This window comes from Macrobrachium nipponense, chromosome 22 (assembly GCF_015104395.2).
Source record: "Macrobrachium nipponense isolate FS-2020 chromosome 22, ASM1510439v2, whole genome shotgun sequence".
NCBI classification, from domain to species: domain Eukaryota; kingdom Metazoa; phylum Arthropoda; class Malacostraca; order Decapoda; family Palaemonidae; genus Macrobrachium; species Macrobrachium nipponense.
The window spans coordinates 19414897-19437396 of NC_087213.1; the positions used below are offsets into that span (position 1 = coordinate 19414897).

Sequence of the window (22500 nt, forward strand, 5' to 3'; positions counted from 1 at the left end):
TTTCACGCAGATAACATCTTGGAGTTTATCTCCGTTGCGATGCCCGTGAAGTTGCGAGCAACGGCGCATGCGCAGGCCATGTACGAGAGTTTCTCGTTACTATACTCTGTTTTTTTTCATCTGTCCATCCGCCTGTGGTGTTTTTGTATGGTAACACTACGTCCCGGGCTTTAGATAGTTACATTAGCTTACATTCAACGATTAAAATAATATCCTATTTCGAATATTAACGGTGTAATTCGCATATAGTAAATTATTAAAACACCTTTCAGTTGCAATGTACACCCAGATATCCTTTTATTTACAATAAACTTACACACAGTGTAACTATTTAAAGCCCGGGACGCAGTGTTACCATACAAAAACACCACAGGCGGATGGACAGATGAAAAAAACAGAGTATAGGTAATGTCACCTGTCCCTTGCGCAGTCATTAAGGCGCCTGTTGCCCTGTTAAAAGATGGTATGGATCTCGAAATCTGGCTATGCTTGGCAAAGGTCTTGGTACGTATGAAGAGCCTGACAGAGGGGTACTGGTTTCTTTCCTTCGTTTGAGATCAATCAACTCTACCTGCTGTTAATACCAAGGATATGTGCAATATACTATATATATATATATATATATAATATATATATATATATATATATATATATATATATATATATATATATATATATATATATATATATATATATATATATATAATATAAGTGTGTGTAGATATACAGATAGAAATATCTAAAATTATGTGCATTTATTATTCATTTTGGGGCTTGTGACGTTCATCATCAGTATTTTCATATCGTTTCAAACTTGCTGATAGGAGAGATTGAATCTTTTCTTCAATGGTGTCTTCATTACGTGGTTATTTATGATGCCTCTCATTTTTTAAATTGACATAACAGCATGTCTGCCGTATATAGATGAAAGACAAAGAGTTTTTTTTATTCTTCTGAATGACATTGTTATTGTCCTCTGACGCAAGACGTATAGAAGTGCAGTCCGGGAAATTGAGAGAGAGAGAGAGAGAGAGAGAGAGAGAGAGAGAGAGAGAGAGAGAGAGAGAAATTGTAACGTTTATGATACCCTTCTTTGGCTTGCTGCCTGATTCTGCAGCCTTTAAGTAAGGTGATAGTGTTGTGTAGATTACCATTTCAACTCTTAGATGTCACAGTATGAAAATATAATAATTAATATAAAATAATAACTAAGGATTGTTTGTCTTCAGTCAAAGTATCTCCAAATAAAAAACGGAAGTGAGAAGTCACAAAGATAAACAACATTATTATATACATAAACTTAATTTCTCAGCGACATATTTCATTTCCATATACTTAAAGGTGAGTGACAGCCCACCTCCTAATTATCATAGTATCACCTACAAGGATCATTTCTCTAAGTCTCGTTTTCTATGCCTGTGAATACTTGTCATCTGTATCTGATATAGAAATTTCTTTACCAAAAAAGTATCTGGGTGCAGAGCTTTGTTCTCTAAATACCGTATAACGCATTTGGCCAAAATATTCCCAGAAATAAACAGGGATGATACACGAAAGAAAATTGATCGCATTCTTTTTTGGACTTTATTTTCTTGTGAATATATGCCAATTATATACTTTAGCGGCTGAATTTTAGTCATGAGCTTAGGTAGCGGAACATTTTGAGTTTTCTATTTACACTTCTCAAAATCTTTTTACTTTATTTTATTCATTGTTCTCACCGGTTGGTTTGTAAAGCTACTTCCTGCAAAGCGAAAAGGCGAACGCACGCACACACACACACACACTACATGTGTGTGTGTGTGTTAGTAATTCCAAGGTATATACCTTGAGTAATTCCATGCATGCATCAGTAATGGCGATAACGCCAGAAGGTAGCTACCCTTCTTTTCGGTAAGTACTATTAACGCGATGAGGGTATAATCGCGCCTGATCTGCCCCATGGATTTTCATTGATCTTATTGCAAGATGGCTTGAGGAATTTCTTGGGTGTCACCCATCCAAGTGCTGACTTAACAGAACTGTTGATCGATGGTGCTACTGTCATCGGTAGTAGCAAAAGTTGTGTACTGCAAGTATTATTATTATTATTATTATTATTATTATTATTATTATTATTATTATTTACAGTCTAGATCAGTGTTTCTTAAAGTGAGGTCCGGGGACCACCAGGGGTCCGTGGAATGTTCCAAGGGGTCCGCAGGATAATTTGGTCGTCGGTATCAGATAATTTTAAGGATGCTGTGAAAGTTATTTTAAGTAAAATGTAAACATTTATGTTGAAGATGAGCCATTAATGAGTAATTCAGTAGCAATTTTAGTACTGTATATATATTTTACCCTAAAACACTTTTAAAGCGAAGAGGGAAATTATCATAATAATAAAGGGTCCGCTACATGAGTAATTTCAATAAAAGGGGTCCGTTGCACAAGAAAGTTTAAGAAACACTGGTCTAGATGGACTAGCATTGCCGAATGCTTTCGTTTTGCAGGTGCTACTCTTGTCTAGGAAATTTTAAATGAAATAATGAAAAAATTGTGAAAGCAGGACCTTGGCTTCGGCAAGTCAAGGCAACTCTTAAGATTGTCAGACGAAATTTATCGATATCCACTCGTATGGTACGGACTGTGACGGATTACTAGGCTAATGATTCACTTTGATGTTGGCTCTCTCTCTCTCTCTCTCTCTCTCTCTCTCTCTCTCTCTCTCTCTCTCTCACACAACAATACCAGCAAGGAGGTACCTAATTTACTGCTTAGGTAAACAATGGCATATTTACTCTTTAAGGAACGCGCCCATGCTGCTGCTGCTTCGTCCAAGCAGCTAACCCGTGTGTCCTTGGTTGAGAGCCAAGCGCTTTATTTAAACGCATGCACTACAAGGCCAAAATATATCTTTAAGTATATATATATATATATATATATATATATATATATATATATATATATATATGTGTGTGTGTGTGTTATACTATCAATAATATATATGAATATATATTATATATGTGTGCGCGTGTGAGTTTTATGTGAAACGTGGTACTGGAAGGCAGACTCAAGGTGAAGTTGAAACGATTATCATTATTTCGCCATTAAAGTCATTTTTCTTTCTCAAACGACGGAAATGTACCTACTGAACGGATTCGTTATTTTTTATGACCATATTACCAGGAGGAGATAGTACACTGTATTAAGATCCGTTACCCGTTTCCTTAGTTGAATGTCCCTCTCTCTCTCTCTCTCTCTCTCTCTCTCTCTCTCTCTCTCTCTCTCTACAATTACTGGTGTTCACTTACAGCTGGATAAGACTAGTGGTTGATATGTCTGAGTTTGTGTCCTCTGGGTGGCTCTAGATTGTATTAGCTTTCCGGTCCTCAGCAAGTCTTATTGGTATGAGGGTGCTATTCCAGTCTTTTTGTACCTTGACTGCGATCCACCGTGGTCGACTATCTATTAGGTACATAATTAACCGCGTAGGTCTAAAGGAAAACACTGGATTTTTCAGGAAACGGACGCAGAGACGACTATTAAATCAGTTCCCTCTCTCACACTGCCACCCGCTCATGCTGTGAGGTGGAACTCTGGCGTCTTGCTGTTAAGAGCAGGTACGCACCAGTGCTCAAGAACACACACACACACACACATGAATGAATTCCCACCTAAAAGAAACCTGACAGAGAAGAGTTAGGAATGACTGAGCTAAACGCGAAAACCTCCCAGATGAAAATGATTCTATGAGAAAAATTTCACTTCTTTGTCTTTATTTCCCGATAGTTTTTATGTTTCTTTATGCCCTTACTCTCTTTCACCTTTGCTTCCACTATTCAGCTTTTGAACTAAGGCCATTACAGCGGCTTGAACTTGTACGTTTTCACTTCCTAATTGCATGTGATTAACTTCCAACATCATATCTTGTGTCAGCTAGCACGCTCACGGGCACACATTTACGCATGCACACACACGAATATATATATATATATATATATATATATATATATATATATATATATATATATATATCTATATATACACACACACACACACACACACACACACACACACACACACACACACACACGGAAATACTAAGGAAGAAGCAAAATTTCCTTTCTTCTTTCTGTGATTAGCTCGAAGCCTAATTTTTTTCTGTCCTTTTTTTAATCAGATCTTCTAAATACTTGCCTACCACTATCTTTCGAGTTTAGAATAAATTAGCTGCGAAATTGTGGGAAATATGGCAATTAGCTGTACTCTGCAATAATTATTTTTAATCTGAGACAAAATATAAGGCGTCTGAGTGTCTGAGCGTGAATCATTTGACCCTGGGGGATTCAGATCTCCAGCTCGACTCGCCTTGCTCCACGCATCCTGTCGAAACGACACTGCACTGCGCTGTCAAACCAAATAGAGGAACGAGGCCTGGCTATATATATATATATATATATATATATATATATATATATAATATATATATTTATAATATATATATATATATATATATATATATATATATATATATGTATTATATATACATATATATAATATATATATATAATATAATTATATATTATAATATATATATATATATATATATAAAAACTATAATTAACTATATGTGTATATATATATATATTATATATATATATATATATATCTATATATATATATATATATATATATATATATATATACTACTATATATATATATATTCCCTGCGTTCTAAACCTCCGTAATTTTCCGACGAAAGACTCACTCGTTTTTCGGTGTGATTTGTATTCATTGAATTCACCAATCTTGAGTAGGCTAAACCATTGATAGAGAGAGAATATATCTGTGGCTAAATGTTTCTGCAGGTAATACCCAGACTAATCAGGAAGTCGCTTCAAGAACTAAAAAAAACGTGAAAACTTTTGAGATGTTTAATTAGAAATAAAAGTGGTAGTATCACATCTGCCCAAATACAGAGTTATAAAATGTAATGAACAAATAAGTTGGACAGCCAGAATGGATCGTAGGAATTAGATCCAAAAATTGTACCCTTTCGATGATTCCTGATTAATCTCTCAAATTCAGATTATTAAACTACTTTGAAATAGCCTGGAGGATCTTGTCTCTAACCTGACAGTCCTGAAAAAAATTCTTTAATTAGAAAAGTAGTGTACACATTTTTTTTTTTTCTTTTTACTTTACTTTTCTTCAGCTCCCTCGTGATCTTTCAGCCTCGGGATGTCTGGTTGAGGGGGCCCAGTAGCAGGGGCTGAGGCATGGACCAGGATAGACAGCGTTCTCTCGAAAGTTATGTGCTGATCACGAGGACAAAACCTGCCTTAGTAACATTTGTTTATCGTTTGATGCCAGCAAGAGAAAACGGTGGCTGAAGTATAGATGCGAGGCAGATTTCCTTCGCCATATTAGCGTGCAGTTAACTGATAATTTCGAATTTCTTGAAGGTGTCACAGATCAATCGACACATCCCGTCTTGGAACCAGCAGGCGAAGATGAGGTCGCACCATAAATATTCTCCAGACCTGTGTGCGCCATTTTTGTTTGGCCAGCCTCAGCTTTGAAAGCACGCAAATGTGGGCTTGTCACTAGCCGTCGAAAATGGCTTGGTTGCATTTTTCTTGGGTGAAATGAAAAAGAAACATAAATTATAGAAAGAAAAATAATAGATTTAGTAACTGTATATTTACAGCAACTACATTTTACAATGCTTTTACCATAATTAAAAGTGCTGGCATTTTGGGATGAGCATGGTAATTGTTTTTGTTGACCTTTGATCTAAGAGTAAATGTCACTACGGCATGGCATTAGATAGTAAACAAAGGCCTTATTTGATCTTGGCAACACTTATCTTGAGAAATCTAGCGTGAATTGGCTCTGGCTCTCTCTCTCTCTCTCTCTCTCTCTCTCTCTCTCTCTCTCTCTCTCTCTCTCTCTCAGAATACGTCCTTTGCGTTTGGGAGAAATAACCAGCCAAGCTTGCCTGTGTCACTAAGACCACGCATCATTGTTTTGTTTACCTGACTAAGCTAACCCAACATTCAGAGGTAAATTAGACATTTTTGCAGTAGTTTAACATGGTCTCGACTTTTTATCTACTCAGATTTTGCGCGGAAACAACGGAATTTCGCCTTGTTTTACGAAAAGTTAGGCCTACCGTAGACAACTATTACTTAAATATCTCCCTGTAACATTGTTACCAGTATCCAGGAAGTACGCCAGGCATTTTGTAAAATAATTTCGGTAATTATTGTTGTAATATATGTATATTGTCATGTACGTGTTTACTGTTACTTTATAATCTTGATTTACCTTGATACATAGCTTACTGATGTTATTTCAGTGTTTGTGTGCATATACAACCGTTTGTAAGCATTTATATCATCACTTCTGTGAACCGATGATGCGCAGACCTGTGCGAAAAGGTAAATTGCCCTATTTGGGCGTCAGGATTTTGCACATTTATCAGGAAACTTCAGTATATTTTCATGGATTGTCCATAGAATTCTTATTTTGATTCATGACCACTTCGTGCCATTTGCTTATCAATAGACTCCACCAAGCAGCAGCGGCATACTGTAAGTCTCATCACGCAGAACAACAAAAAAGTTGTTGGTTAACTTCCATGAGATATATATATCTATATATATATTATATATATATTATATATATATATATTATTATTATTAAATTGGGTTGGGCCCTCTATATGTATATACACAAGTAATGTTTAAAGTAGAATGATATCCAGACACTTTATTGCAAATTTCACAAGTTTCCAGTTAAAACACAGAGAGAGAGAGAGAGAGAGAGAGAGAGAGAGGGGTGGGCGGTGGGGGTCGCGGGGAACACGGTCTACTATTAACTTAGAGCCACGAGCCTATACTCTGTTTTTTTTTTTTTTTTTTTTTTTTCATCTGTCCATCCGCTTGTGGTGTTTTCGCATGGTAACACTGCGTCCCGGGCTTTAAATAGTTACGCTATGTGTAAGTTTTAGGTAAATAAAAGGATACCTGGGTGTACATTTGCAACTGAAAAGTGTTTTAATAATTTACTGTACGCGAATTACACCGTTAATACTCGAAATAGGATATTATTTAAAGCTCGGGACGCAGTGTTACCATGCGCAAACACCCCAGGCGGATGGACAGATGGAAAAAAACAGAGTATAGTTGTGTATAGTTATGCGGTACGTATTGTGTAGATGTGTGTATTGTGTAAGGAACCGGCTGTGATTAATTTGACTACTTTACCGATGTATGGGTATGGGAATAAATATAGCTCTCTCTCTCTCAATCCGGAGGGAGAGATGAACGGCTTGGTAGAAAAAACCAGCCGGCCAGGCCTGACTCGCTAGAGTAGACTAACATACTGAAAACTGGGATCTTTTCTAGACCTAGAGGGGTGGTCATCTAGGACTAGTATTTCTTTGGTGTCATTATCTTGATGATATTTAGCCTTTTGTTTATGTTTATACCGGGTTACAAATTCCTAAGATGTACTATGTTAATATTGCACCAGGCCTTTTTTTTTTTTTTTTTTTTTTTTTTTTTTTTTTTCTTTTTTTTTTTTTTTTTTTTTTTTTTGCCCTGCCCATAGGTTACGTTGACGTTAGATTAAGTGTTGTTACAGTACAGGAGTAATATGAGTTCGGGAAACATAATGAGATTATTTTCAGGAAAATTCTATGGTTAGTTTCTCTTCCTCTCTTTCTCTCTCCTCCTCCTCTCCCTCCACCTCTTCTCTCTCCTCTCTCTCTCTCTCGCTCTCTCTCTCTCTCTCTCTCTCTCAACATACTACGTTACAGTTTCTAAGAGGCAATGCTAATTTATATAACGGGGTCAGGTTATTGACCATACGAAAGGCGCTGGGGATAATGCCCAGGTCTTCCACTCGAAAGGCAAGGGCGCTGCCAACAAAACCAAACGGAGGACTTTGGTTCGATCCTGTTCCACACGTGACTGTGCGTTCATTATTTAATATTATATATATATATATATATATATATATATATATATATATATATATATATATATATATATATATATATATATATATATATATATATATATATATATATATATATATATATATATATATATATATATATATATATATATATATATATATATATATATATATATATATATATATATATATATATATATATATATATATATACACGTATATGTCAGCTAGTTGGTGCCAGTTAAAACTGGTAAGATTTATTTTTAGCAATTTTTAAGAGCGTGAGATGTGTAGTATAAATACAAATGAAACGAAAGTGAGCAAGAGAAAGACTGGGGGACGCTTAATCCTTAAGAATGTTGAGGCGTGATTTGAACATTACACAAGAGTCTCTTTTTTATGTTTATTTTTGGATTAAAGTGTCTCACGCATTAATCACTGCATTAGCGGGTTTCCCTCTTTATGTAAGAAACTTTATTCTGTTCATTTAATGTGGAGTTATTGGAAATTAAATTTTTCTCATATAAACATGTAATTGTAAATGGGGTAGTCATTACTGAGAAATTAATCAGAACTATTTTCTCAACAGGGAAATAAGACTAATACCATAGAAACCTTTAGTAGCTACACTGGTTTCCACATTTCCCAGTTCTTAGGTTTAGTAAAACGTAATGGCTAACCGACGTACCCCAGAAAAATAATTTATTGAAGAGCAAATTAGTTTACGATATTACTAGTGCATGGACCGGGAGTAATAGAAGGCTTGTATTTAGAAATGAGCAGTGAAAATGAAAATAGTGCAACACTCATAGAAAACGACGTGTTCCCGTGTTCGCTGTTATTTCTCGTGCGTCTACCAGGAAGCTTCGGGAACTGCTAATTTTATTTGGTACTTGAGTTGACCCAAATGGAATATTAATTACTTGAGACTCATTTGTTCATCTTTTATAAGTAGATATTGATTTTACAGTGAACCAGAATTTATTGCATAGTTTCGTTAAATAACCTGCTAACTGAAAACACTTTGTTAAAGATTGTTTCAAGAGCAAACAGTATTTTCTGTGTGTGTGTGTGTGTGTGATGAGAGAGAGAGGATATTATGACGTCGACGTTTGTTAGACAACACTAAGGATGCAAGCGGTAGAGTGTTTATTTTAATAATATGACGCTATGCATGATATGAAGTACTTCAAGATTATGATTAAGATGGCGATCATAATCATACCTGTTAATTTTTGGTCTATCAGGCTGGTCGCTTTATGTTGTCAATATTAATTTATATTTTTCTTGCACATCCAATCATCTTTTGTCATACCCGTTTTCTAATAGCTGTAAGCGTGTTTTATAAGTAATTTTATATTATAGGCAGCATTTCCCACTTATCGTCAGCAATCTCGTCTTTCTTTTCTGTAGTCTACCTAAGCCGCCTGATTGACTTTAAATCTCGCTCCTTCTCTTTTAGGTCTTGCTGGTTTCGAGCAAAAAGGACCGATGTGCGTGGCTGGTACCTGGAGGAGGTTTGGAGGTTGGGGAGGATGAGGAGGCAGCGGCCGTCAGGGAGGCGTGGGAGGAGGCGGGGGTCCTGGGGCACATCGCCAGATACCTGGGGCTATTTGAGGTAAGGAGTTCTGAGAGAGACACAGGAGAAAGAAAGAAATACGGTAATGTTAGTTGTTCACGAGAGAGAGAGAGAGAGAGAGAGAGAGAGAGAGAGAGAGAGAGAGAGAGAGAAAGTTGTATTATTCATGCATTTGTTTTGGAGTTGATGAATAAAGGTAGTATGCATTTTAAAGAACTGAAACTAAGATGTCCCTGTTGAGTGAAGTTTGTGTGAAAATTCTTCTGTGGGAGTTGGTTCCATCAAGCATAAAACGTCTACAGAATTTAGAGCCATATATTGTAGTAGCCTAGTACTTTACCTTTCACAATTTGACGGAATTACATAACTTTGTCATACTGTTAAACTGTCATTCTGTTAAACTGTCGTACTGTTAAACACTCAGTTAATGACTTAATGTTCTGTCATGTGCTCAGATAATAAAATAAAACTAGTATTAATGCTTAATGAGAGAAGATGCTTTTCCGAAACGCTGATAGATTAGCTTTACCACTTGTATATAATTTCACATAGACTAATGTGTGTGCTTCCATTTTCTTTGTATAGTTGACCAGTGTTTTTCTTTTCCATGTTTCTTTAGTCCTATCACCACTCGGGACTGAAAAAGCATAGAACCGCCGTCTACGTATTGATAGTGACGGAAGAACACAAGCAATTTCCTGAAGCCAGATTAGGTAAGAGGGTTTGCGCCCTTACGAGGTCGTTGCTCTCAGTCGAGGTTCATTGTGAACATTTTTTTCTTCACATTTATCCGAATTAGATAGTTCTGGAAAACGAGGCTACTTCGGCTTATTTTCCAGATTTTTCCCCAGTTTCAGTGTGCTTGTCCCAGCAATGTCCCTGATTGAAAGTTGTCTAAGAATAAACCTCGAAGACATTATAAAGATGTTCAAGTTTTCTTGAAAGCATAGGCCGTTGTAACATTAACTATTGAAATATTTGTTATAGTTTTATATTACTAATTCTCTTGTGTTTGTATAGTAATCAGACTACATAATAGTCCATTGTGAGGAATTAGTAGATTTACTAGCAGTAGAGTTCACAGTTTTTACATTTTTTTTTTTCGCTAAACAGCTATTTCTAGGTGAAGGTAGAACCCAAGTTACCATTTTTAATTCATTATAGGCCAACACGTAATCTTAATTTTACCATTAATACTCATGTTTGCCTCTCGAAGAGTTAAGATCTAAGTAAGGCTGTTTACAAGATAATTGACAATAATCCACAACAATCTACTAGGAAAAAGCGCAGAAGATGTGTAGTGACAACTACCAATAACACCTTTATTGAATTGCAGGACGCACAAGAAAATGGTTCAGCATGGAGGAAGCCCTACGTCTCCTCGCGCTCCATAGGCCTATGCAGAGTGCTTATCTCCAGGTTATGATGATGGCAAAACTGGACGTGTCCTCTTCCTAACAGTAACAATCAATTGCACCGGTTGTGACGCTATAACTTGTATTTTGAAATGACAAGTTATTAAGAGTAGTTGTGTGCGTATGTGCGTGTGTATGTGAGAGAGAATTTTATCATTTCCAACCGAAAGCCTGCCATCTCTTACTGAAGTTCTTTACTTGAAATAGAGCAAAAGTTGTTGCCTGAGCAATTCTCATGTATGATATATGATCGAGAGTTACAGTTAGTGATGTGATAGTTGTTCTGTACTGAAGCACATTCGCACGTATAGTATATTCATATTCATGTATACATTTATACTCGAAGTGTATGTGCAGTAAATATATTTTCTGGGTAGACTCAGTAGTGAAATTTTAATTTAGACTCGGATAGGAAAAGCAACTATTGGATCAAAATAGGCTACCGTTATAGTTAAATAAAACTGGTTCAGTGGCAGCACGAGCTCTTTTGCCATTTCATTATGGTACTACATAATATTCTGGTGTACTGCGAACTTTCGTGGGAGTGTTTAAAGTAGGGTAATTATCGAATCTTCCTGATTCCCTAATCTTCTATTGATGCATTTGTTTTTCACACAGATGTTATCGAAACTTAAGACGAGGCTCTACATAGTGTTCTTAGTCAAATTATCATTTCGGAATGAGGTTGAAATTAATCTCTTGTTGTTTATTACGTTATTCACGCTGAATATTTGAAAAAGAGAAAATTGTTGCATATGTTAATCTTATTATAAGAATGAGAGGGAAATGTATTTCAAAAGTGCAGATCAATATAATGTCGCTTTGCTGTGTAATCTATTTTATTATTCTGAAGGAACAGAATACGAAAATAAGAGAATCAGAGTCATATCTGTGGTCCAATTTTTTTTCCATGTTGAGCGTATTATAAAAAAAATTTTGTTTTGTGCCTTATGACTCTTATCTAAGGTAATATGTATATATCTGATAGAATAGTTTTTTTAAATAGATTTTAGCAGATATATTTTAGTTTGTAATGCTTGGTACAATCATCTTGTTGCACAAAAGGGGAAAACTTTATATCAGTAACTATCACAGTTACTCATGGCTATTTTTTGTGCTGAGAAGGAACACTTAAAATAATAGCCTATTCAAAGAATTATTTCTTTTTATGCCAGAATGGAGTGAACAGTAAAGTGAAGTGCCGATTCTATGTGACACGTGTAAAGCCAACAGTGCCACTGAATTGCATTCTTCTCTAGCTCACCTTTTAAACTTGATAAGCTGGTTTTGACTGGTCTGAATGTCTACTAGTAATTCAAATATATTCATATAATTCACCACAAATGACAGTTATATGTTAATAACTTGCATGCCAAATTGTTATGAAGTTGGCTGAGAATAAAAATAAATCTGTTACAAAAATTGTTTAAAAAAGTAGTTCGTTCCATATACTTTACAGCCAAGGTAGTGACGATGAAATGTTTAGAATATCTATCTACATTTTAGCTTCTTGTTGGTTATACAGGCCCATAGGTCCACATCAGGCCTCGTCCTCCCTTTCACATCATGTCATAATGGTCACCTTAATTTTAACAGACCACCGCCAACCACGTACAGTATGGACGTACTGTACGAGACCATGTTATGCACTTGTATATATTGTTGTTAATAGTCTATAAGTGTATTTGTGGGGGTGTATGTTTCGCAGAAATGGAAACTTTATTTTGGGGTTTTTTGGATTTGCAAGGAAGTTTTGGTCTTTGACAAGACGAAAGCAAGCGAGAGGTCTAAATCTAGTAGACGATCTTCCTCGTGAAGTCTATCTTCTAACGAAGGGTTCTCAAACGAACTCGATTCCGAAATTGTGCCCATCCTAAGGGATACAAATCAAGGTCTAGACCTTGGTAAAAAATGACATGCCCCTCGTATTGCCTTGGCTCTCTTATTAAGGCTCGGTGTCCTGTCTGTGAGCTGTATAGTAGTACATTGTTATCTCGCAAATAAGGGTTCAAATGCTGTGAGCCAAAAATCCTGTGCATGTGCATGCATTCACTTACATGTATATACACACTCAGTATATAAGGTTGTCAATATTCTTTCTATAAAGTATTTTTGTGCCATAAGAATAGTGTTGTCTGTGATATAGGCTTTTTCTTTTATATAACATGGAAAAGTAAACAGTAGATTTAAACAGTGCTTCCATATTTTACAGATATTTTTAGCTTTTTGGAGAGACATGAATTTACTACATGAGTGAATGATGCAATACGAACACTGGCGGCATTTAATGAAATACTTTGCTTCAGAAATTGGTGACAAATAGCATTAGTACTACAATATCTTTTCAACTTGATATACTGAAACTTTATTCGACTCGGAATGTAATGATGGTCCCAGTTGCCCATCTTTTGATGTGCAAGACTTGTAATTATATCTATGAGTGTGATCATGTACTGTGTTAAATACTTTGATTGTCAATATGAACTTTATTATTTTTAGCAGCTGTTCCATTTGATTCACCACACTGCCGGGATACATCTAGCATAGTTGCGAAACTTGTATTCCCCGAACATGAGTCCTTACTGCCCCACACATAACGAAAAGTCGTTGTTGTACTTATGAGAAAGACCTTGTTTTCTTTCGTGACCACTGTGTTCAAAGAAAACGGAACCGTGAGTTTAATAATGTCAAAATTCATTTGTAAGTCCAACCCCCCTATAACTTTCAGAAGAAATGGTACTACACTTTTATCTGTCAATAATAGTAAACGATCACGATAATATAAATGTATTTATTCTGGATTCTGTAATTACGATTATGTTAAAAGGTTGAAGTTTTTCAATCGAGATTATAAAGTATAGGAAATGGGATTTTTTTTTTTTAATTTTATGTATGCAGTATTTATTTAATGCTGGTATTTTTTTTATTTCCAAATTTCAGCCACTTTAATAGCCTTAATTACTGTGAGTTATCAAAGGAATCTCTTCAATGCATATACTTAGTCCATAACAGACGTATAGAACTGATTATTTTTTTCAAATATTAGTAAGCAATGGGATATTACATTAGTTATCTAATTAGCCCCGTAATATAAAATTTCCAGTATTATTTATACCGTCAGTTACCTTACTCATTTTAGGAATTAGCAGACCAAACTTGACTTAGTCCCCGGATGCACTATTTGTTTTTCTTTTACTGATAAACATTTTAGCGAAGTACATAATAGCGATACAGATACCATAATGACTTCTGTAGTATTTTTACAAATGGTTTATTTTTAATGAATTCTAGGCTCTCTCTTGATTCTACACTTTCTACATAGTTTTCAAGTTGCACTGGAAAATAATCTCTTAGTCGTCAATAGGCGTATTAACTGTTTTGTTTACAGTATGTGTTTGCATTGTGTGTATGATTACGCACATACAGTTTAGAATCTCCAAACGCAAGTGTTCTGCTAGAGATGACTGTGTTGGCGGTATGCCCGGCAGTGCTGTTTCGGGTTCCCTCCTAAGTGAGGTGTAAGAGCTCTCTTCCGAAATACTAATTGTAGGTTGTGGATTTTTTAAACATTTTTATATGTATATATCTTGGACGTATGTCACAAACTGTTACCCTTAGATATCACTCATATTTTGTATACAGTAATTCCCGTCTCTAAATGATAATTTCAGAGGGATTCAGACGCTGTTATGCCACAGTAAGATAAGAAAAACTGTAGAATGGTCAGATGTATTTTGTATTGCATACTCGATGTTTTAAGATATGATGAAATATATTGTATAGAATGACCTAAAATAAACATGTGAATACATTTTTACCATGTTGTTTGTTGATTTAAAAAAATGCCTATTGAATTAAATACTCACTTTCTTCTACATCTTGAGTGGAAAATCCTTTGTGTGTGTGTGTGTGTGCGCGCGCGCGCGCAGGTGACTGATATTTTCATAGTCAGTATTGATAATAGTAGCATGAAATATGGCTCTCTGGTTTTAGGGTGAATTAAAAATTTTCATATTCCTGTCTCTCTCTCTCGACCTCCTCAACTCTTCTTTCGATCGTCTCTCTCTCTCATTATTGTTCTCTCTCTCTCCTTCTCTCTCTCTCTCTCTAAATAATGTACACAAGTTTATTATTATTATTATTATTATTATTTAGTTTTAATCACAACATCGCACATAAAAATCACTGTAAGGAACATTCCTATCTGCTATCAACATTCCAAAAATGTCTCAAAACAGGGGCTATTATTGATGATCTTCATGATTGAAAAATTGAGAAAAATTACACACGAATAATTAGGTACATTTCATCTTCGACTTCTAAATCCACCAGTGGTGTTGATGCATTACATACCAAGGCAATGAGCTAGCATGCAATTTACTGGACGTTAAATCACAAAGCAAGAGGCATCTTGGACAATGAAGAGGTAAGCAGTAAATGAGTATAATGGTTTTCTATCAGCATAAGGAAGGTGAGACTCAATGTCACCATGTCGACGGCGTTTTAGGAACCAATCGGTCATCAGGTAAAAGATTCTGAAGTGGAGGTTATTTGCAAATCTGCTGCAGGCCTGGTGTCCATCGAAAAGGCTTCGTTGTCGTGTGTGAATGTGTACCGCGCAGCGTTACCATGCTTGTACTGAGGGAGAAAATCGTAGAATCTGAATTATAATCAGGCTAATGCAAAAAGCTTCAAGATTTTTGTTTACTCATGGCTGATTGCTGGAAAACGAATAATATTTCATTTGAATGGAGAATATGCCTTTTAAACACCTAAGACTGGTGACAGTAATGATCATTAGAAAAAAACTAAAAAACCAAACGTTGCAAAATAGTCTATGAAAAAGAGTTAAAACAAAACAAAGTATGATAAAAAGGCACTGAAAATTAAATGAAATAGGACATTAAAGGGTTGATTGAAAAGACCCCTAAAGAAAAGGGGAAAATATGAAAAAAGGACGATCGAGGTTCATAGAAGGATTCAGTAAGAATCAGTATTCTAAAAGGAACTTGAAGCAAAAGTACATCGGCATTATAATGAAATCCACTAACTGATGGTGAACGAACATCAGTGGTAGTACAAGGTCGAAGTTTGCGACTTCTGCAGAACGAGTAGGACAATACGGAACAATTTTTCTAACGGAAGGAATTAATGAAAATCAAGAAACAGGGCATCGCCTTCGAAATCCTAAAATCTCTTGACGAAAACTGGATGAATAGGTGCACAAGACCAACAATAAGAGTTAGTATTATTCTAGTCTCGTCTGCACTTGCTGTTAAAGCTAGAGACAAAGCACTAGGCATATCTCAATAGCGGTTAAGGTAAAATGAAGGTCACTTCGAAATACAGTAATTTTCAATATAAAAAAATTATTACAAGTTACACGTTAATTTATAGTGACAAAAAATAAGTAAAGCATTAACATGTTTTTTTTATTTAGGAGCTGGCAAGAGCATGGAAGTTTAGATGAAGTGCACTAAAATAAAATCTTAATAAAGTGAAATAAACAGTAAAGTGAAGGGATAAGGTAAGAAAAAATAATAATAAATAAATAAAAATCTAGTATAAAAATTGGTCTGGACACAAATCAGTTATGATGGCTAATTTAGGTTGGCAGATTCCGAAAGTCACACCAGCTTCGTGCTCTTATTTCAACACTTACCACATTTACAGGCCGTATCATGGCAATAGACATAGACCGTGTTGGCATAAACCAACTTATCTAAATCAACTAACACACACACACACACAGTTCGCAGCTACAAATATGGCTAATTGAATTAATGGTAAGATTAATTAAAATCAAATAAAGGAAGTGTACGATAATTACAATGAAAACTTCATGAGCTTTAAGATATGTGTAGCTACACTAACAATAGTACTAGTGAGGTCATACCTACGTTTGTGGAGTAATCGTTGAGGACACACACACACACAGTTCACTGCTACGGATATGATTAAGTTAATTGAATTTAAGGTAAGATTCAAATCAAGTAAAAGAAGAGTAAGAATGTTACAATGAAAACATCACGAGTTTCTAAGATTGTATATGCTAACAATTTTATGTACAAATCAATATAATGTAAATAAATTACTACAATTCTCCTCTACAACAATTGAATTGTTTCCAAGAGGCATTGGTAATAAAGTAAGCAACTAAATTAAAAGGTAAATTTTAAGAAAGTGGCCGTTTGAGAAATGAGCGTTCCAGCAGGTTCCATTTTAATATCACTTGAAAGATTGTTGTTAATTATTGATCTATGGAGGAAAACACTGTACTCGGTCATGCACTGTATCTACACACCAATGGACCTGTTAATTGAAAATATTATGAAGTATTTTTATTGAATGAATGATAGACTTAATAAACCATAGTACAGTTGGTTTGGTTTATTAAGTACAGTAACGAGCACTTTACTGTTTTTTTTTTTTTTTATTAAACTGGACTTAAAAAACAGTATAATGACTCTTGTGGAACATCGTTGCCAATTTAGTGGAGCATGACACATACGGCGATGCCTTTACAAACTGTTTCCATGAATTCTAGCCGTTATAATAATGCAAGAATGATGAAATTGATCTAATATTTATGTATATGAATAAGAAAAAGATACGACAAATTCACTTATTTCCACGGTTTTGTGTAAGTCTTATGATCACCAGTTTAGAGGGAAAACACATAACAATTGTCAACAGTGCATGAGGTGCACCCGCTATACTCTGTTTTTTTTTTCCATCTGTCCGTCCGCCTGTGGTGTATGCGCATGGTAACACTGCGTCCAGGGCTTTAAATGATATCCTATTTCGAATATTAATGGTGTAATTTGCATAAAGTAATTTATTAAAACTTTTCCAGTTGCAAATTTAAACCCAGATATCTTTTTATTTACCTAAAACTTACACATAGCGTAACTATTTAAAAAGCCCGGGACGCAGTGTTACCATGCGAAAACACCACAGGCAGATGGACAGATGGAAAAAAACAGAGTATAAGTATACGTAGTCACATTCGGTTTCGGAAACGTCGCCACTCATTAGTCCAGTAGCTAGTTTCTCATGCACTTCCATTGGTTATTTAATCGGATATTGGTCTGTTGAGTGTTCTGCTGGTGTTCTTCATGCTACATGGTAAGTAAAATTTGAGGTAGAAAATTTGATAAGTCTGGAAGATGATTTAGGGCGGGGGAAGGAAAGAAAATCTGACAAGTAGTACCTACCTAGGCTTAAGTGACATACGACGCACGATGTCGCCTATCCTTGTAAGCTTAGATGTCGCCTATCCTTGGAAGCTTAGATGTCGCCTATCCTTGTAAGCTTAGATGTCGCCTATCCTTGGAAGCTTAAGTAGGTACTAGGCTCGGCTTTGTTGCCCTAATTCATCTTGTGGATGTAATATTACTAAAGGGGTTGCGGAGCATCCGCCAGTCAGCTATATAATAGCCTTTTAATTTGTACTAAATGAACTGTTCCTGATACTATGCTAACGGGAAAGTTCAAACTACCTATACTCTGTTTTTTTCCATCTGTCCATCCACTTTTTCCATCTGTCCATCCACCTGTGGTGTTTCCGTATGGTAACAGTGCGTCCCGGGCTTCAGATAGTTACATTCAGCTTACATTCAACAATAATAATATCCTATTTCGAATATTAACGGTGTACTTCGCATACAGTAATTTACTAAAACCCTTTTCAGTAGCAAATGTACACCCAGATATAATTTTATTTACCTAAAACTCACACATAGCGTAACTTTAAAGCCCGGGACGCAGTGTTACCATACAAAAACACCACAGGCGGATGGACAGATGGAAAAAAACAGAGTATAGGTAGGCCTAGTGAGACTGGGAGCTTTTGGGCAGAATTGACTAGGCGTAGGCTAGGCAGCGTTTGTGCTATGCTAACTACTAGGCTACTTGTTCCTATGGAAATAAGAACCATTGCCTTTTGTTTATGAACAATCCTCATCGCTAGCTGGAATCTAAAGTTGAAATTTTGTAAAAGTGCTTTAGTAGAATTGTACAGGTTAGCCCTAGGTTTTTTTCTGATTGTTGCATCCTGCATCCTAACCTAACCTAATCTAGGATACCATTTGACATTGCATACCAGAATGGTTACAGTTTCCTATAGTATTTGGGTTGATCATTAAGAATTTGCTGTTATTTTTGGTGGGTCGACTGTAATTAACCCCCTGGGGCTAATACTAAACGCGACTAAATACATTTGGACGCCCCAGTCCTTAGTGGCTGCCGTACTATTCGCGGGAACGTTCCTTACATTCCGTGATGAGTTATTGGCTAGAATTACCTGCATATTTCATGCATTATCCTTTTATTTATATGCCAGTATATGTACTTGTATAAAAAATTAAATATTTGCTCCATTTAGTATATACTGGTAGTATGAAAGATGATTATGGTGTTCACAGAATACAATAAAAAATGATTACTTTGTATTTATAGAAATTATAAGATCATACCCTATATTTGAAGGGGAAGTACACTCGACAAGAAAACTGAAGATACAGTTTTCATTAGCTGTTGTTCATCCAATTTCCCATTTGTTTTTACTGAAAAGACACAATATCGCTAAATTTACTCTAGAATATGAAAATATACTGCAAATTATATCATATATGTTAAAACTGCAAAACAAAACCGTTCAGATACTTAAAAACACGATATATGTCCGAAGTAATTGGAATTTCTCAGATGGATTCGTTCATTGAGATCTGGTAGATAGAAAGTGAATTTCTGATTTTATTACTATGTAACACGACGACAATATTTACTCGTTTTGCTTCATGAACGGGGATATATTGCATCTTCGTAAGTGGTGAATGCAATTATTTTAGTTTCTACAAACTTATGTTTGTATTCCAAAGCGATTAAAGTTAGCTGACGTCAATGGCACTCAATGTTGCGACGGCTAAGGTAGGTTGAGCAAATCTAGTTGCATCCGCAAGAGCGTTTTCTATGATGTGAGGAGGAGCCCTAGAACTTAGAGCGGGAAAGCGCAAGTCACTGGATACTGGCTAACGTAACGGATTTCACACTTTGATTACTTTGACGTTGACATGGATCGAATGGTAGTTGCTGTTTACAAAGCTATGCTGTTTACAAAGCTACTGTCTTTAAACATAAATCTTAATCAAGGTTAAAGTAGCATGTCAGCTCAAAGATTATCTGGCTATATGCTCCCATTACAAAGCAGTTCATTGTAGCCTACAGCCCTACACAACTGCATTTCTTTGCCGCGAGGCTGACAGATCTCCCACGATATAAAACTTTAATTGCCTGTGCAATACATATTGAGTTATTTGTGGTGATAAATATTTTTACCTAACACGGCTTTTTTCGTGAATTTGTGGATGAAACCCGATTTTCAAAAGTAAAGACAATATCAAGAGAGCAAGAATGACCGCACCCTGTGTCTAAAATTTTCCACGTCTTTTTACAGTCTTTGAATGCTACGTCAACTGTCAAATGTTATCAAGATTAGGGTATGAATTCCTTAGAGAATTAACTTGAATATTATGATTCTTCAAATTTTATCTAACATAGTGCAGCACGATCTTGGCAGTCATATCATATCGCGCAAGCATAGGTCTATCGATAGAGATACTTAATTCATTATATTTTCTTCTGCCTTTCCCCTGTCACAAGTCCGTCACCAGTACTATAATTCTCTCTCTCTCTCTCTCTCTCTCTCTCTCTCTCTCTCTCTCTCTCTCTCTCTCTCTCAAAGCAAATGTAATGAAATTAAGTAGTTATAAATAGGCCTAAGCTTTCACATGAGCAGATTTTGCTCCTTCTCTCTCTCTCTCTCTCTCTCTCTTCTCCCGCTCTCTCCTCCCTCCTCTTCTCTCTTTCTCCACTTTTTTTTTTTAAAAATTTAAAAAACGCATTTGAAAAAATATTATCACTCAATCTCTCAAAGTAAATATAATGAATTAAGTATCTATAGATAGGCCTATGCTTGCGCTCTCTCTCTCTCTCTCTCTCTCTCTCTCTCTCTCTCTCTCTCTCTCTCTCTCTCTCTCTCTCTCTCCACTTTTGAAACATTTGAAAAAATATTAACACTTAATCTCTCTAAGTAAATATAATGAATTAAGTATCTCTATCGATAGGCCTATGCTTGCACGCTCTCTCTCTATCGTCATAATATTTCATTCTTCACTGTATTGTTCCTCACGATTTCCACAAGTACTGCCCAAATTTTAAAACCCTTTCTCTCACTGTTTAAGATCCGTCTTTAATTACGTATGAATTTTACGTCAGTTTAGTGTCAAACATTACTTATGAACTGACCTTACCAAACCAACATTAACGAATAATATAGAGCCTGTTTCTACATTAAAGTATAAATGATTATAGGACCTCAACAGAATCTTTATGGTATAAAGTTGAGGGAAATCTAGAAAGCAACAGACGCTATGATTTTGAAGCTCCGCCCCCTTTCAAGAGTTGCCAGGTGTGGCATTATTAAACACTATATGTCCGAAGATTTAAAAAAACTGTATCTTAACTTTCCTTGCCGAGTGTACATTACATAAGTTCTTTGTTTTAAATAGGTAAAAAGGTATTTGTTTAGGGTTTGGAGCCGCACAAGTGTAATGCGCTGCAAGTTGGTGACCCCTGGCCTAGATAAATTATCTCTATTTACAATTGTAAATTATCTCTATTTACAATTGTTGTGCAGGTGGATGTGGTTGTGTTATATGGATGATGAAGATTATATACATATAGTATATACTGTAAATACAGGTACTATAAAAATAATGGTTCACACGTGTGTTAGTAAATTAAACATAGTATAAGACGAACAATTTTATAGAGTGCTGTGTATATAAGGAGATGGGTATCAAATGAACAATTTTATAGAGTGCTGTGTATATAAGGAGATGAGTATCAAATGAACAATTTTATATAGTGCTGTGTTATAAGGAGATGATTAGCCTGTTGGAGGTAAAGTACTAATTTTTTGTTAGATACATAATATAAATGGAAAGAAAAATATACAAAATAAGAATAGAAGAAATTTTAATCCCCTTACCATACAGTAGTTTAGCATTCTTTTTACAAGTTATCTTGCAAATCATTGTATTTACAGATTATTTTATTTTCATTCATTTTACTTACATTCATATTCTCCCATTATCTCACCATCTGTGAAAATCTGTTAGAAGTAAAATTACCATAGTTATGGCAACAGTTTTTTTCAAGTTTTGATGAGTCTTACCATTCTCATGCAGTGGTAAGTAATCAGTTGATGCCATTGCAGCCTTATGCTGTGTAAGTTATGAGTTAATGCTGTTATAGTTGAGATCTCTTTAATACCTAATACTCTCATTCATTCAGTTTTTATGCATACACCAATGAAAATTTTTCTTTTATATCACTGATTCTTTTTTAATGGCTGCTACACAGTTTAAAAGATTTTCATTGTTTCAGTGTATGAAAAATTTTCAATACTGTAGTTAAAATGTTCAGTATTGAGAGTTCAACATTAATTTACTAAATTGATAGTAGGGAGACTT

The 22500-nt window shown here is 35.4% G+C and overlaps 2 protein-coding genes and 1 long non-coding RNA gene across 5 annotated transcripts in view; 2 read left to right on the forward strand and 1 right to left on the reverse strand.

Annotated features, from left to right (window-relative positions):
• The window catches only part of LOC135198519 (serine/threonine-protein kinase pakG-like), a 110464-nt gene extending 95684 nt beyond the window's left edge, over positions 1–14780 (forward strand). Inside the window, exons 2-4 of one of the 2 annotated variants that reach the window (XM_064226174.1) lie at positions 9432–9587; positions 10168–10261; positions 10885–14780. In XM_064226174.1, the coding sequence (XP_064082244.1) occupies positions 9432–9587; positions 10168–10261; positions 10885–11006 (372 nt within the window). In that variant the 3' untranslated portion in view covers positions 11007–14780. The remainder of the gene's footprint in view (positions 1–9431; positions 9588–10167; positions 10262–10884) is intronic. The other variant, XM_064226175.1, reaches the window with a different exon arrangement.
• Positions 14781–15089: 309 nt separating this feature from the next.
• Positions 15090–22500, reverse strand: part of LOC135198522 (uncharacterized) — a 33173-nt gene continuing 25762 nt past the window's right edge. The window contains exons 6-7 of one of the 2 annotated variants that reach the window (XM_064226181.1): positions 22103–22139; positions 15090–15601 (exon numbers count right to left, since the gene is read on the reverse strand). In XM_064226181.1, coding sequence (XP_064082251.1) covers positions 15588–15601; positions 22103–22139 — 51 coding nt within the window. In that variant the 3' untranslated portion in view covers positions 15090–15587. The remainder of the gene's footprint in view (positions 15602–22102; positions 22140–22500) is intronic. The other variant, XM_064226179.1, reaches the window with a different exon arrangement.
• Positions 17436–22500, forward strand: part of LOC135198524 (uncharacterized) — a 30483-nt gene continuing 25418 nt past the window's right edge. Inside the window, exon 1 of the long non-coding RNA XR_010310817.1 lies at positions 17436–18091. This is a non-coding gene — a long non-coding RNA (uncharacterized LOC135198524). The remainder of the gene's footprint in view (positions 18092–22500) is intronic.